General features: G+C 35.6%; 1 protein-coding gene across 8 annotated transcripts in view; it reads right to left on the reverse strand.

Annotated features, from left to right (window-relative positions):
* Positions 1 to 15253, reverse strand: part of Larp4 (La ribonucleoprotein 4) — a 71645-nt gene that overhangs the window by 36684 nt on the left and 19708 nt on the right. For 7 of the 8 annotated variants that reach the window (XM_077799318.1, XM_077799316.1, XM_077799317.1 and 4 more), the window contains exons 2-5: positions 7904 to 8051; positions 7134 to 7289; positions 4421 to 4496; positions 181 to 317 (exon numbers count right to left, since the gene is read on the reverse strand). In XM_077799318.1, coding sequence (XP_077655444.1) covers positions 181 to 317; positions 4421 to 4496; positions 7134 to 7289; positions 7904 to 8051 — 517 coding nt within the window. The remainder of the gene's footprint in view (positions 1 to 180; positions 318 to 4420; positions 4497 to 7133; positions 7290 to 7903; positions 8052 to 15253) is intronic. The other variant, XM_077799315.1, reaches the window with a different exon arrangement.

Genomic DNA, 15253 nt, shown 5'->3' on the forward strand with positions numbered 1-15253 from the left:
TAAATACAACTGACACAGAAGCTGTATACATACATCCTGGCCAGTAAAAATAATTTATTAAAAAAAATAGAAATAAACAGTAAGATGAGTTAAAACAATTCCCTGTATCATAAAAAAATCCAAAAAAATATTTAACTTCTTAAGTTTTAAAAATAAGCTAAAAGGTTATTATTTACATACATCTCAACACTTCAAGAATTAGATCAGGATCTGTGGTCAATTTTTTAATCTCTTCCATGTTGGCAATTGTCCAAATTGGGACGAACTGATCACTATCCATCTGAGATATCAAATAAAGATCCTTTGACAAGTTTTCTCTGAAACGAATAAACAAAAGCAATATTAACAAGCAATTTTTAAAAAGCATCTATGGAAAAAAATGTACCTTACTCACTTTTGTCACTATGTCTAAGGAAACAAAATTATGCTATTAGAATTAACATAGTAAACGTTGAAAAATCCATTTAAAAGTTCATGTTCAAAGATACCAACATAATATACATTGGTAATCTTTCATAAAGTTTCTGGATCCCTAAATATACTTGGCCCCATAGTTCTGGGCAAGTGATTTTATTGAATTATATAAAAAATGCTTAATATTAAACGGCATATTACAAAGTATTACATAGAGCATAGTTCCATTTTATACACAATTTACCATCAATATTAGAATATGCATATGAGAATTTTTCTAGGTGCAGAGTCAGTACTGGGGATTGAATGAACCTACAGCCTTCGGCATGCTAGGCAGGCACTCCTTTTTAATTATATTTCAAGACAGGGTATCACCAAAACAGCCAGGATAGCCTTCACCTTGAAATCCTCCTGCCTCAGCCTCCTGAGTAGCTGGATTACAGATGTGCCCCCATTGAGCCTACCTGGAGGTTTTTTTTAGCATGTTTAACCTTTGTAACTTAATATATTTTCTTCATTTAAATAGTTTTCTAAGATACATTTTAAAAAAAGATACAAATACTTCTATCTTACACATAAAATCTTTTTAACAAATTGAAATAAATTCCTGTCTTTTCATTCATATCAAATATTCTTTGAAGCAGACTAGCAAAATTTGCTAGAAGTTTGTGCTTAAAAGCTCCCTTCTCAGACGCCTGACCTAACTGCCATATTTAAAACCACATAGGCAGGCTGGGGATGTGGCTCAAGCGGTAGCGCGCCCGGATTTGATCCTGAGCACCACATACAAAGAAAGATGTTGTGTCCGCTGAAAACTAAAAAAAGAAATATTAAAAAATTCTCTCTTAAAAAAAAAAAAAAAAAAAAAAAACACCACATAGGCACTTTGGAATCTCTTTCCTTTACTTAAACCATACTTTTAAATTTTTTTCCCACAGCAATGTTCAAACGTATTACTAACTATAAACTACTTAATTATTCTGCTTATTGTTTCTTGTCCCCACATCAGAATATGGGTTCCATGAATGATATTCTTTTGTTCAGTGTTTCAAAAACCTTGTGTCCAGCTGGCTATAGTGGCCCATGCTTGTAATCCTAGCAAATCATGAGGCTGAAGCAAGAGGATTACAAGTTCAAGACCAGCCTCAGCAATTTAGTAAGACCCTCAGCAAATTAGGGAGGCTCTATCTCAGAGTAAAAAATAAAAGGATGTAGCTGGGCTGGGGCTCAGTGGTAGTGCACTTGCCTGGCAGGTGTGAGGCACTGGGTTTGATTCTCAGTACCACATATAAATGAAACATTAATAACATCCTAATCAACAAGAATAATGAATATACTTGAAAATTAGATAACCATAAACAATTTTTGCACAACTAAAAGGCTGCAGCCTAAACCTACCCTGTCTTTTGGCAGATCTATTATAATAAATCATGTGTCAAAATGTGCTAATAAAACTTTAATAATAATACCTTTGGGGCTGGGGATATAACTCAGTTGGCACAGTGCTTGCATCGCATGCACAAGGCCCTGGGTTTAATCCCTAGCACCACCAAAAACAAAATCACACCAAATAACCAACCAACCAACCAAACAAAAAACTACTATACCTTTTCAGAAGTAAATAAAAATAATTGATACAGCATCTCAGACTTACCTATTGATGAATAATATTTGACATATATTAATGGCAAGTTGTTTTTGGTTTTTTGGGTTTTTTTGGAGGGGTAGGAAGTGGGGCCGGGGGAGTGCTGGGGATTAAACCTAGGGGTGCTTAATCACTAAGCCACATCCCCAGGCTGGCCCCAGTTGGCCTTCTGCCTCAGCCTTGAGTTGCTGGAATTACAGGTGTGTGCCACAATGCTTGGCTTTAATGGCAATCTTGCTGAGCTACAAATGATAACCACCTGGCTGGTCTGAACAGCATCACAGTCTTAGACATGATGTACTATATCATGTGCAAGAGCTCCTACTACCATCACAAAAAAAGCTTGGATAAATTACAAGAATTATGTTTTGAAAGATAATAGGAGAGGTGTGGAAGCTTCAAAGACAAAAACAACTAATATTAGAAAGACCTTATGGAGTGCATTTGCATAGAGGAACTATATTGAGCAAAAAAGAAGCCAGCAGAGCTTTAGGCAGTTATGTATAGTTATGAAGTGTATATACTTGACACATGATTAACACTATGAATTGAAAATTACATTAGTTCCCAAAACAGAGTTTCCTGAGTTCTAAGGAATATGAGAGATTGTGAGCCAGGATGAAAAGGCAAAGTAAAATCTGTGTGGTCCCAATGGAAACAGAACCTGCATGAAACAAGTCTCCCCAGCAAAGCATTTGCCAGATGTAGGTTTGTACGGCTTAAGAAGATAAAGAGCTAACTTCAAATCTCTGAAAAATTAGTGATGTTCCTAATGAAGAGAAACTGGAGGAACTATGTCTAATTAAAATGGCTGCTCAGATTTGATGCAGTTCAATTCCTGACTAGATTAAAGCAATCAATATTTCATTCTATCTGCCTAATAGAAGCTTAATTATTGCCTAGATTGGAAAATTGTTACCTACAGCTTACATACTTCTTATATATGTAATGCCCAGCATACAATCAACATTTGTAAGACATGCGAAAAGGCAAGAAACTATGGTGGAGGATAAAAAGAAAAACTCAGACAACAGAAGCAGACCCACAAGTGGTCTATAGAAAAAAAAATTTTTTTTGAGATAGGGTCTTGCTATTTGTGCAGGTTGGTCTCAAACTCTTGATCTTCCTGCCTCAACCTCCCTAGTAGCTAGGATTACAGCCGTGAAACTGTACCCAGCAACAATAAGTAAAATAAAGTAACTATTACAAGTATGTTCTAGAAAATGAATTATATTATAGGCAGAACTATTAGAGAAAAAAGCCAGGAGACTCTTACTTTCATCCTGCAAACTACAAGAATGTAAAGAGGATAATAAGAGGGCTGGGGCTCAGAGGTAGAGCGCTCGACACCACATAAAAATAAAGTTGTTGTGTCCCCCTACAACTAAAAAATAAAAATAAACAAATATTTTGTTTTTTTAAAAAGATGATAATAAGATACAGGAGTTATTTAGGATAAAGAATTAATTAAACATGGCTCAAGGGTTCATTATGTATAAAGAAGTTATGATAGGAATCTCAGTGGTAGAGCACTTGCCTGGCATGTGTGAGGCACTGAGTTCAATTCTCAGCACCATACATACATACATACCTAAAAACATAAATACATACATACATACGTACATACATAAAAAGGGGCACTTTACCTGAGCCACAACCCCCAGCCTCATTTATTTTTGATTTTGAGACACAGCCTTGCTAAGCTGCCCAAGTTGGCAACTTGTGATCCTCCTGCCTCAGCTTCCTGAGTCACTGGGATTACAGGTGTGTGCCAAGGCATCTAGATACATAAGACATTGCCTAAATGGACTCTGTATTTAACAGAAGACACTGATAGTATATAATCCCTCTGCCTATCTCCTTACTACCTTGCTAAAAATAACTATGTTCAAAAGTTACAAGAGTCAATTCCTAAAATCAAAGAAGTATTTTCCCCTACCTCTCCATTAATTTGTCGATTTTTGTAAGTTGTAGATGGATACAATATCTTTTAAATTTATTTTTCATGCGGTGCCTCACACTTGCTAGGCAACTGCTCTACCACTGAGCTATACCCCAGCCCTAATTTGATTTTTAATTTTTGTTTGATAACTACTTTTGAGAACCCTGAGACTGAATATGTTCACAGAAAAAGTATCTAATAGAAACTTCATTATCTTTCTACTGAGAACAGATTCTTTGCATATCTAATTGGAGATTACATCTTTAAATTTAGATTAAAAATATACCACAAATGATACCAAAATACAGTACTACAAAGAAATGAGAACCAACATTCTTCTACTCTATTTCATAGGTATTATACTAACCAAATAACTCAAAAAAAAAAAGGAAAAAATATCAATAAAAATGATTCTGTACCGTGAAAAACAGAATTCTAATTGTTTCTTTAGACATTCTTTTAGGTCTTCTGTAGAAATTGTTGAACTGCTTTCTCCTGATAATAGAAAACAAGAGGGGGAAAAAGTTAATATCAAATTATTGTAGGTGATGAAATTTATGTATTGTACTCAAAGTCAAAAAGTATGCACAAATGTTACCTCAAAAGTGCATTTTTAAATAATTTTTATAACAGATCAGGGTCCAATTTCTTCCAATCTTTTTACAGATAAATTTCATATTAGTTAAAAATTATTTTGCCAAACAAATAAAAAAAGAACCATTAATACCAAAAGCGCTTGACTACCACGTTGTAAAACACTGCATTAAACATTTTAAAAAAGTGACAACTATTTCTTTAAGGGGAACTCAAAGTTGAACAAAAGTAACAGTAATCTAAATTGGAAAACAAATTGGCTAAACCAATTGGGACGTATTTATATAATTTTATTTCTCTTACTGGTAGTAAATCTGATTTTAGTCTCATTCTTCAAACTCTAAAATACTTTTCTTCTTCATTCTATGATTTTAGAGTACTATACCTTCCTACTTATATTTACAGCAGTCAAGCATTCAAAGGATCAGATCAACTCTCTTAATGGCCTTCTGTGCTTTCTACTGTTTAAACACAGTACCTGAGCCTTTTTCTCAGGAAGCAATCATGGAAAACCACCACTCTAAATTAGAATCTTACACATTTTCCAGACTAAAAGCATATAATATGTCCTTTTCTTAAAAAAAGCATTAATGATAATAGAAACTAACTTTTCTCTAAATAGAGACAATAGGATGAATAGAAAGCTGAATTATCTTTGTCTATGATTTTACCACTAAATTATCTTGCTACTCAAGAATCAAAGTTACATATTTAGTTAACTTTATTAATAATAACCATAAGAACCATTTTGCCAGGTGCTGTAATCCCAGCAATTTTAGGAGGCTGAGGCCCTAAGCAACTTAGCAAGACCCTATCTCAAAATAAAAATAAAATGGGGTGGGGATGTGGCTCAGTTGATTAAGTGCCCCTAGATTTCATCCCCAGCACACCTCCTGCCAACATTCTATTTCTATGTATATATAATCCACCTGAATGCCAGTTTAATAAGCTATCAATTTGGTTAGCCTTCCGATGTTTTAGAGTTTATAGCAAACTCTAAAACACCAAGGGGTTATAACATAACTTAAACCAACTCCATGTTCAAAATGGATAGTGGTTAACTTTATTAGAACTACAGGCTAGAAGAACTCCCAATCTTAAGTTATCATGTGAGAATACCTCATTTCAGAACTTATCTTTTAAATCAATGGATTTAAAAAATGTAGTCTGAATGCCTATAATAAGGTAATGAGGACAAAAACTTATAGACCTTGCCTGAAGAGCTACATAAACGTGGAAAACAAATACCTACTCCATATTACAATTATTGTTCAATAAGACCCTTTAAGCTGGCATGTTGGCACACGCCTTTAACTATAGCTACTCATGAGGCTAAGACAGGTGAATAATGAATTTGAGGCTTCCTGGGCAACACAGCAAGACCCCATGTCAAAAACTAACAAAAGGGGCTGGGGATGTCGCTCAGTGGTAGCGCGCTCGCCTGGCATGCGTGCGGCCTGGGTTCGATCCTCAGCACCACATACAAACAAAGATGTTGTGCCTGCCGAAAACTAAAAAATAAAGATTAAAAAAAAAAAAAAACTAACAAAAAATCTTACATCTTATAAAAATTAAGGTAGCAAATCCAGCTTTTGGGTTCATTTTTAGTTTCTTTTGAAAAATTCATCAACCATAAATTTAAGTGAAAACTACTCCATTTCAGTTAAAAGAATGTACAAATATATATATAGCTTACAGGTTAAACTGCAGTGGAACTTGTGTGTTTAGTATGATTTTTTTTTCTTAAAATTAATCTCAGTTGGGCATGGTGGCACACGCCTATATTTCCAACGACTGAGAACATTGAGGCAGGAGGACTACAAGGTTGAGACCAGCCTCAGCAACTTAGGCCCTAAGCAACTTAGCAGGACTCTGTCTCAAATAAACAAACGGATGGGAAAGTGGCTCAGGGGTTGAGTACCCAGGGCTCTGTCTCAAATAAACCAACAAATAAATAAATAGATAAATGAATGAATGAATGAATAAATAGTGGGCTGGGGATATGGCTCAGAGGTTGAGTACCCTTGGGTTAAACTCCCAGTACCCATCCACAAAAAAAAAAAAAAAAAAAAAAAATCGGCAATTGAATATCTATTATAATAACAGGTGTGGATTCATATGTATTTATTTATCTGACAAAAATGACAGGAAAATTGACAGAACTTGTAATAACCCTAACTAAGTCCAAAGAACTTAAACTTATGAAGGGTTGCAATTTAGGTTTCTTAACTTCCTTCAGTAGGACCCTCATAAAGTAAATATTATTTTTAAATTACGTATTTCATGTTTGGATATTTTTAATATTCACCTAACATGTAAGAAAGTTTTTCAAAGAAAAGAACAAACTAAATTATCATTTTTTTAAATATTCTTTTTTTTTTTAGTTTTCGGTGGACACAATATCTTTGTTTTTTGTATGTGGTGCTGAGGATCGAACCCGGGCCGCACGCATGCCAGGTGAGTGCGCTACCGCTTGAGCCACATCCCCAGTCCTTAAATTATCATTTTAAAAAGCAATAAAACTGTAACAAAGTTTACCAGAAACATCATATATTTGGTAACTCAGCTCTTCAGGTCCTAATATCATTCCATCAGTTGATTCTTCAATGCCTGTAGTGTTTCTTGTGGTTTCACAAGATGGAGAATACATTACTTCATATTCCTTACACATATCTTCTGAAAGCTCAGCATTTCCTATATTCAAGAAAAAATAGGGAAAGTAAATAGGAATTCTTTAAATTCTACCTTCAAGAATTTTGGTCAGTACGTCTTCTACAGCACAATTTCAATGAATTCTACCAGTCAGAAAAAGTTTCCCATGGTTTTAAGTTAACAGTATTTCCTCAAGGAGTAAGTTTTCACCATTATAGATATGGTAAAATAATTAACAATAACTAAAACTCATATAGCACTAGGTATGTATCTGACTACTCAAATGAATTCTATCCACTTAATTTTCAGAAAATCTTATGCTGTAGGCAATTATTATTTGTTTTACAGATAAAAGAATAAGTAAGCACAGAAGTCATTTGTCCAAATTTTAAGTGAGTAAAAAGCAGAGCCGATGATGGCAATTCAAAATTAACTTATAAACCAATTATAAATGATAAGTATATTATAAATGGGTTAGATACTGGACCCAGTCACAGATACTACTTCAAATAGTGACAATATATACAAACAATACATAAAATATTTACAAATCTATCTTGTAAACAATCAAAGGATGTATTCCAAGTTCTACAGACTGGTTTGGCATTACCATTTAACTTAAATGTAATTTTTCCAATGAAACATTTAGGACTTACCTTCAGGATGAGACCCTGATGTGGCTGCTGTTTCATGCCAAGAGCTTTCAGTTCCATGAGCTACAGTAGTGGCATCAGGAGTTCCAGGAGGAATTTCTTGCCATACTTTGGCATTAGGATTTAAACCAGTTCCTTTAGATGTTACCTGCTAAATAATCAAAAGATCTATTTATGAATTTTAGAAATGGGAGTGAAATTGTAAATTTATACAAAAGGTTTTTGCATTACTTAAATGTGAAAAAAACTAAACAGTATTAAATAATTTAATATTAAATAAATATTATAGTTTCTGATCAACTTTGAAAATATTAAACTCTTATTTATTTTTGTGTTACTACGGATGAAACCTAGGGGTGCTTTTCCATTGAGCTAAATCCACAGCCCAATTTTTTTTATTTATTTAGCCATGACTCATGCATGCCAGGCAAGTGCTTTACCACTGAGCCACATCCCTGGTCTTTTTATTTTCAGTCATGTTCTCACTGTAGCCCAGGTGGGCCTCGAACTCACTGGGATAATAGGACTCTGCCACCAGATCCAGCCCAGAAAATATAATAAAAAATATGTACCTTTGTAGAATACTACTAAAATACCCTCTTACACGATCTACTTGACAGTTACATAAAAATTTATTCAAAGTACTACTATATCTTCAAGATATTAGTGTTTATCTAAAGTAAACTTTTTGAGTTATCTACAGCAATTTTCCAGAATATAATTTTTATTGTCATCTAAGTTGTGACAGAGGCCTGAGTTTGAATGATTATCATTGAAAATCTTATCAAGTCAAGAACTGTGGTCTGCTCTCTATCATCTATCCTTAAAGTGTATATTCTTAGTGCCCACAACGTAATTATTTAAAGCATTACCATTTAAAGCAATCTTTTGTGTGCATTATTTAATCACAAACACAGAAGAGACTGAGCATGGGGGAAGAAGAAGGGAGAAGTCTATGAAAAGGTGGAGATGCTGAGAAATGAAGAGAGGGGTGGGATGCACAAATAACACTTCTCACTTTATTCAACCAAATGACAGGGCTTGATCCTTCTCAAGTATATAAGGACACAGAAAATTTCATTCCCTTTCTATAATTTACTTTTGTCTTTTCTGCCAAGGTCCCACCCCTGGATCGTAGGCACCAGAAGATGGATCCACATGGCAGAAAATTAATGAGCCTAAGGTTATGACCTACAGGTAATAGGGATTCAGCTTTCATGAAAACTGGCAAATGCTGAACTATTTATTAGGTTGTCATGAATTCCCTATTGGTCCTGGCTCACAGGGCTTAAAAAAATAAAAACCCGCTTTTTTAAAAAATATTTTTTTAGTTGTAGTTGGACGCAATACCTTTATTTTATTTATTTATGTTTATGTGGTGCTGAGGATCAAACTCAGGGCCTCATGTGTGTGAGGCAAGAACTCTACTGCTAAGACACAACCCCAGCCTCAAAACCAGCTTTTTAAGGTATCACCAACACCCAAATATGTCCAACAAAGATAAAATTTAGTGGATGGAACTGCAGAACCCCAAAACAAAATTGCTGATTTAAGACACAGCTTCTGGGCTGGTTTGTGGCTCAGTGGTAGAATGCTTAGCCTGACACATGTGAGGCACTGGGTTGGATCTTCAGTACCACATAAAAAATAAGTATCCATTTATATAACTTTGAAAAGAGTTTCCGGGAGGCCTAATTACATTTTCTGCAATTATGTCCCATGAAATTCCTCTGCACTCTAATAATAAACCCATTTGTACTCAAGTTTTTTTTTGAGTTTCCATATGGTACAACTAACATGACTTATATGTAGGGAACCAATGAAACAATAGTTTAATTACACTCTATTGCTTGCCTAATGTTTTCTAACCACCATATTTGAAACACTCTACTTCAGAGCTACATGCTCAACCCTTCATGTTTTTTAAAAATTGTGTTCTTTTGGTTCATCAACCAAAAAATGTTTTTAAACTTAACACAGGAAAAAAAGAGTCAGACACAAATACCCTTTTCCATGCACAGGTCCACTCAATATCTTAGGAGCCAGGGCTGAAGCTTTGAAATTGCAATGGTAGTAGTGAGTAGTTTATCACTGACATAGTTCAGAATTTCCTGTTGTAGGACAACAAGCATATACCTTTCAGTCAAGTTTTATTAGTGTATTACATTTCTCTACAGCTGGGCTGAGGATATAGCTCAGTTGGTAGAATGCTTCCCCTGAATGCACATAGGCCTGGGTTCAATCCCTAGCACCACACACACCACACAGGCACACACAAAAATCTCTACAGCCAATAGCTGCCTCTCCAGCTTCCTGCCTGCACCAGGGCAGTACTCCTGCACTCTGCCTTTGATAGGCACTGATTGATTGGTGATTATGATTTGGAAATTTAGGTACAACATAACTTCTTACTGACAAAAGAATAGAAAATGAGTAAAGGTACTTAATTTATGTCAAGTTTTTTTTGTTTGTTTTTGGTTTTATTTTTGCATTGGGAGGAGTCAAAACTAGGGTCTTGCACATACTTGGCAAGCTCTCTATCACTGAGCCATGAGCCCAGTCTAAACTTTTTTAAACAGGAGAAAATCTATTTGTATACTAAATTCTTCCTCTTTCCTCAATTCTGATAATACTAGATAAGTCTACACCCAAGAAAACAGCAGGAATAATAGCACACTTTTCACAAAGAGGTATCAAACTTCTCAATCTTTTTTTTATCTTTTTTTTTTTTCTTTTTTGGTGGTACTAGGGATTGAACCGGGGGCACTCTATCACTCACATGCATCCCTAGTACTTTTTATTTTAAGGCTGGGTCTTATTAAGTTGCCCAGGCTGGCTTTGGGGATGACAGACGTGTGTTACCATGCACAGCTATAATAGTCATTTAATGAATAAGACCTGGATGTGAAAAATATGCAGTGGAAGGGTCATTTACTTACAAGAAGCACCCCTGATTCACAGGATTGCTATGCAAAGTTGTATAGGGCTTTAAGTAAAGCAAAAGAGTTATTTCAGTTACTATTTAAACATATAATGATTGAGGCCCTAGAATCACATATGAATTTCAAACAGCTCTTACATGAACTTGGAATAATGTAATCCTGAGAAAAACCTCTCACCTAAGCCTAAATTACAAATTGAGGTAAGAATTCTTTATTTTAAACATTAAAGTAAATTAATACTTGAAAAGCAGTTAACACTCATATAAATACTTTATAAACTTTTTAATAAAGCATGTGGTTTTGAATGGAAAGCAATTCTGCTGTCTTACCCTCAAAAGTATACATGAAAACTAATGTTTCATCAAAATAACTACGAGATGAAGTTCAAGTTAAACTTATGTCACAGAGGCTGGGGTTGTGGCTCAGTGGTAAAGCGGTTGCCTAACACGTACAAGGCTCTGGGTTCGATCCTCAGTATCACATTAAAAATAAATAAATAATGGGGCTGGGGATGTGGCTCAAGCGGTAGCGCGCTCGCCTGGCATGCGTGCGGCCCGGGTTCGATCCTCAGCACCACATACCAACAAAGATGTTGTGTCCGCCGAGAACTAAAAAATAAATATTAAAAAAATAAATAAATAAATAACATTATTGTGTCCAGCTACAATTAAAAAATATTAAAAAACCCTATGTCACAGAAAATTAGCTTTAAAAATAAGACACATTGCAAAAGACCATTACTATAGAATAATATAAAACTGCAACAAGAAAATAAAAAAAATATGACAAAGAAAGCAAAAATCACAAAGGAAAAACAACTTTATTTCTAACTATGGAACACCAAGTTATTATGAGTAGCATCCCAATTTTCAGAGAGGTAAAAATGAACAAAAATATGCATTTTAGAATCCACTGAAACTACATACTTTGAAAAAGACTTTCAAGTAACGGAGGGGAAAAATGTAAGCACCATAACAACAACAGCAAATGTAATAAGCAATTCTGTAAGCTAGGCAACTGTACTAAATGGACTTTTTTTTGGGGGAGAGGGGGGTACTAGGGGCACTCTATGATGTCCCCTGACTTTTTTATTTTGAGGCAGGATTCTACTACATTGTCCAGGAACTTGTGATCCTCCTGCCTTAGCCCGAGTTAGCTGGACTACAAATGTGCACAACCATGCTTGACCCACCTCTCCAAACTCTTGCAATAACACATTATAAGCACTACTATTTCCCCTTACAGATTAACCCATTTTGAGAGGAACACAGGAAAAAAAAAAAAAAAGACAGAAATGGACGTGGTCCTGGATTTGATCCCTAACAAGTGGGTTCGCTCTTAAGCATACGACAGAAAGACTGTTTGAAGTCAGGATCAAACCCAGGAAGCCTGACTCCAAAAACAATATTAACCACACAATGATTATAACTTGTAGATCATTATAATTGCAAAAAGCATCTAAGGGTTCAATCCCCAGTACCAAAAGGAAATTAAAAACAAAACCCCACATCATATCTATTGAATTTTTTGAGCCAGAGAGTAAACATCACAGTAGCTAAAGGATTAAAATAAAAGATTAGGGGCTGAAATGGTGGCTCAGTGGTAGAGCACCTGCCTAGAATGTTTGAGGCACTGGGTTCAATTCTCAGCACTGCATATAATAAAGGTCCATTGACAACTAAAAAGTAATTTTTAAAAAAATCAAAGACTATCCTGTGCCTTCTGTATATATTATTTTAGTTTTATACCAGTCAATATTTACTTAGATTCACATAAACGTTGATTACTTTTGATCATTCTTTCTTGCATCTCAGAACTTTATTCTGAAATATGTTCCTTTTCCCCAAGAAAAACATTTAGTATTTTAAAATAAAATCTCCCAAGTTGGGCTTTCTCTGAAAATCTTTATATTATCTTCTATTCTTGCTATGTGCAGGACTGAAAGACAACATACTCCCTTTTCAAGTATACCATTAATTCCACTTCTTTCTAGTTTGCACTATAACAAGCAATGGCTTTCAGTCTAGTTGCCATTCTTCATCTTTTTCACTGTTTGCTTAATATTTTTTATTATACATTTTTAGTTGTAGTTGAAAACAATACCTTTATTGTATTATTATTTTCATGTGGTGCTGAGGATTGAACCCAGCACCTCATGTGTGCTAGGAGAGCACTCTACCGCTCAGCCACAACCCTAGCCCTCTTTGTTTTTAGCTGTTAATGAACACAAGACCTATCTATCTATTTATTTGTGCTGAGGATTGAACCCAGTGCCTCACACATGCCACAACCCTACCCCTTGCTTAATCTTTCTAGTGATATTCTGCCATTTTTTTTATTGGTTGCTCAAAATATTACAATGATCTTGACATATTTCATACATTTGATTCAAGTGGGTTATGAATTCTTATTTTTACCAGGTGTACAGATTGCATACATACTTCCATACTAGTGTCTGTTGTATTCTGCTGCCTTTCCTATCCCCCCTCCCCTCCCCTCTTCTCTCTCTACCCCATCTACTGTAATTCATTTCTCTTTTTTTCCCTTTCCCCTCACATCCTCTTTTACATAATTTTGTATAACAATGAGGGTCTCCTTCCATTTCCATGCAATCCCCATTCTCTCTCCCATTCCCTCCCACCTCTTGTCCCTGCTTAATGGTAATCTTCTTCTCCTGCTCTTCCTCTCTGCTCTGTTTTAGCATAATCTGCTCTAATGCCATCCATTTCCCTGCAAATGCCAAGATTTTGTTATTTTTTTAGTGCTGAGTAATATTCCATTGTGTACAAATGCCACATATTTTTTTATCCATTCATCTATTGACTGGCATCTAGGTTGGTTCCAGGTATTCTGCCATTTTTTAAGTGTGGAATACTTAAACAACAACAAAAAACAGGGCTGGGATTGTGGCTCAGCGATAGAGCACTTGCCTAGCATGTGCAAGGCCCTGGGTTTGATCCTCAGCACCACATAAAAATAAATAAACGAAATAAAAGCATTGTGTCCAACTACAACTAAAAAATAAATGTTAAAAACAAACAGAAAACACTGTTGAGACGCATAGTTTAGTGAATGACGCCTGGCATTTTGCTAGAGGTAATGGTGACCCAGCTCCGGGATTAGGGCAGATCCTGCTGCCTCAGATCCTGCTACTTTGGAGTTCCTGTAGAGTTCTGGGGGGGGGTGGGGTGGTGGGGTGAAGTGTGTGTAGAGTGCCGGTGAGAGTTCGGGAATAAAGAGTTGCTGTTTGAACCTACAAGGTTTTATGGAGGCTCGGTTATTTTGTGCCCAGCCAGACTGTGGCAAAACACCACAAAACTGGGACCAGGCTGGAAGCAATTGGAAAGGCTGAGGCAGGAGAATTCCAAGTTCAAAGCTAGCCTCAGCACCATAGCAAGGCCCCAAGCAATTTAGCAAGACTAGGTCTCAAAATTAAAAAAAAAAAAAAGGGGGGGGGCTGGGGATGTAGTTCAGTAGTAGAGTACCCCTGGGTTCAAACCACAGTCCCCCGCAAACAAAACAAAACAAAACAAAAACAAAACAAAAAACCACAACTCACTTGCCCCAGGAAGTTTCAAAGCTCCATTCTTATACTTTTTATTTAACATCTTTGGTTTGTTTCTTACCTATTTTTTTTTGGGGGGGGGGTGAGGTCTTTTCTCAAGCTTATCTTACTGATTTGTGTTTTTTTTTCTTTCAAAACTAAATTTTTTATTGGTATACTGAGGATTACAACACAGACACTTCACTTTGTATGATTCTTAATGCACATTAATGAAAATCTAATAAAGCCTTATACTGTGATTCTTTTCCACTTATTCCAGCGACTTTCCAGCTTCATATCTGGAGGCAAATTTTCTTTAAAAAGGTATTAAATATTAGTTGAAACTGTGCTAAGCCATACTTATGTCACCCCCTCCCAATTCACAACTTTGCCATATATTCTTACTCAAAATTTTAATCTTTCACAACACATTAAATTATTAGGTCAGTTGCGGTGGCACACACCTGTAATCCCAGTGACTGGTGATGCTGAGGCACCAGGATTACAAGTTCAAAGCCATCATCAGCAAATCAGTGAGGTCCTAAACAACTTTTTTTTTTTTGGGGGGGGGGGTTTGCTAGGGATTGAACCCAGGGGTACTTTACCCCTGAGGCTCCTAAGCAACTTAATAAGATCCTGTCTCATAAAAAAAATTTAAAAAGGGCTGGGTATGAGCACTAGTGGCAAGTTCCAATTCAGCAGTAGGTAAACTACCCCTGCACTTAATCCCTAGTACAAACAAACAAAAAGTTTCAATTTAGGTTTTTTGAATTCACACAGGTAGTATGAATTTCAGCTCTATATTGTGGCTTTAAAGAGGATTTGTGGGAACAGCCTGGAAAACATAAAATAAAACTAAATGTTCGA

This window comes from Urocitellus parryii, chromosome 5, assembly GCF_045843805.1.
Source record: "Urocitellus parryii isolate mUroPar1 chromosome 5, mUroPar1.hap1, whole genome shotgun sequence".
Classification (NCBI taxonomy): Eukaryota; Metazoa; Chordata; class Mammalia; order Rodentia; family Sciuridae; genus Urocitellus; species Urocitellus parryii.